General features: G+C 46.1%; 1 protein-coding gene across 1 annotated transcript; it reads right to left on the bottom strand.

Moving 5' to 3' along the window:
* Nucleotides 1-1,238: 1,238 nt before the first annotated feature.
* On the bottom strand, nt 1,239-2,238 carry V1508DRAFT_443066 (uncharacterized protein). The gene is made up of 2 exons (XM_066942378.1): nt 2,196-2,238; nt 1,239-2,146 (listed from the first exon to the last, which is right to left on the bottom strand). Exon 2 carries the CDS (start codon nt 1,927-1,929, stop codon nt 1,360-1,362), a length of 570 nt encoding a protein of 189 aa, XP_066791938.1. The 5' UTR covers nt 1,930-2,146; nt 2,196-2,238; the 3' UTR covers nt 1,239-1,359.

The raw sequence follows: 2,238 nt of genomic DNA, 5'->3' as shown, positions 1-2,238 counted from the left end.
CTCCCTGCATTTCGGGAAGCCTATCGGACCACCATGACAGAGAAAAACATTCAAGGAGGCTTTCGAGGTGCAGGGCTTATCCCTTTTAACCCCGATAACTTGCTAGCTAATCTGGATCTGGTGCTAAGACCTGCTACACCCGAACAGATCCAGGACACCCCATGGTCTCCGAAAACACCACATACAACAGCCGACCTACAGGCGCAAACAGGTCTAATAAAATCAAAGGTGCCGAGATGATGATGCATTCGTCGGTGCTTCTCCAAGGTAAGGTACAAGCACTACAGGAGGCGAATCAGGCAGCAACTCGACGTCATCGTCGCCCTCGAAAGCGTTTACAGCACGGAGGTACACTTACAGTACAGGAAGGTCTTGATTTCATACAGAGAGTAGATGTCGATAAACAGACACAGCATGAAAAAAGGGGGAAGAACGATCAATTGGGTGAGAAGGAAACGAAGCAAAGACGATGTGGCAATTGCGGGGAAACTGGTCATAATACTCGAACGTGTAAAAAGAATTAAGAAACTGTCATATTTTTTTTTTTTTGCGTATTTAATAAATTTTTATCAATGTGGTTGGTGATATCCATCATTTTCGGTGGTGTTTTTACGTGGTATGGCACACTCGCTTATGAACTACGTTATACTGTATTGGTCAAGATAAAAACTTCGATAATACGTACCACACAACACAACAAACCTATTCTACCAAGAAACACCCCTTACAGTCCACATCAGCAATAGGTTCGGTACACGTCCTAACGTTATACATTTTGTGGGCATTTTGATATTTAGCCTTTTAATTTTTATATGCCGTAACTGCAGTTGAGCGGATATATTCCTCAAATGACTGCTCAAATAACTGATTCACGCTTGTGAGTTTTCACTCGTCGCCCGTGCATATTTAGACAATCGGACTGGCGCGAATAGATCACTAACTCATCAAATTGACTGTTACATTCCGAAATTATTATCTGACGTTGATGTGCGGAAAATCGTACAGCAGTGAGGGCATGGTCCGCATTAGGCTAACATTGCAGTTGTGGGGAGTAGGTTGAGTGTGCAGTGTTTTACGCAACTTATTAACATGCACTTAATAGCAGTGCATGGTTTACGTCAGTCAACATCATAACATGCTGCAGGGTTGCAGGTTGGTCAACATAATAACATGCTAGGTGTGTGCGGGATAAAATCACATCACCTCAACAATGGATGGATACACTAAATAAAATAATTGTGCGAATATGCCATAAACAGCAAAAATATATTCAAAACTTATTAAGTGTAAACATGAAAACATACGTGTCAAACAAAACACAATAAATTAAGCAAATAAGAGTACAAACGCTACCACGTCCTACAGACGGCAGAGCCCGAAGTCGAGCTCGCACCGCGGAGAAAATGTCTTCCGGCTCTTCGAAACCTTCCCTTGCGCGCTTGCCCGAGAGAAGCCGTCCTGCAGTCGGGCGAAGTCGGACAACCCGGGCGCAATCCCATAGATCCTATAAATAATCGTCCGGAGATCGAGAACCCAGGGGACAAGGAGCCAGATGCCTAGATACGCGATCTTGGATCGTGTCGCGCCGGGAATCTCTCTAGCCGTCCGAGAACTGAAGTCGTCGTCAAGGACTTTCCAGCACTCGTGAGACCAAGCGCGGTCAAAACACCTCGAACGCCAGAGGAGTGCCGCCAGGAACATGGGAATCCCCGACATATGAACGACACTGAAGGCAACGAATTCGCGCAACGCGGAATAAGTCATGTCCTGCAAGTCATCTAAGTCGAAGTCAAGGGGAAGCAGTTGCATGGCACCGATGGATAGCGGGAACCATACCCATGCCCCCATATACCTTACCAACGGGCCCTGTGTGTCCAGCCATCCCCTTGTTGCTGCTATGACCCACGTCTGAATCTCATCCCGAGGCATCAGTATGAGATGCTTAATTCAGCAATCTTCCGGACCAGTAATTACACCTGTTGGCTGTATAAGCAGCACGCTGATCATATACTGGTCATAGTACTCATTGAAATACCTAGAGACATCTGCTTAGTTTCAGCTCCCTCTATCTGCTGCCTGCTCCGGAAGTGTACAAACATACACTTCAGGAAGAAGATAGCGCGCCGGCTTGATCTTCGACAGCCACCTGCGAAGGTTAGGGTTATCCAATTTAGCCGTCAGGAATGCACACTTACTTGATTTAGACGGCCACCAAACCGCGGCTTTTGAACTTGCGAA

This window comes from Lipomyces doorenjongii (assembly GCF_038497915.1).
Source record: "Lipomyces doorenjongii strain NRRL Y-27504 unplaced genomic scaffold V1508scaffold_254, whole genome shotgun sequence".
Taxonomy (NCBI): domain Eukaryota; kingdom Fungi; phylum Ascomycota; class Lipomycetes; order Lipomycetales; family Lipomycetaceae; genus Lipomyces; species Lipomyces doorenjongii.
This window is presented reverse-complemented; position numbering and strand designations above follow the sequence as displayed.

Excerpts from the sequence above, each read along its gene's own strand:
- V1508DRAFT_443066 (XM_066942378.1), bottom strand. The coding sequence starts at position 1,929 with ATGCCTCGGGATGAGATTCAGACGTGGGTCATAGCAGCAACAAGGGGA.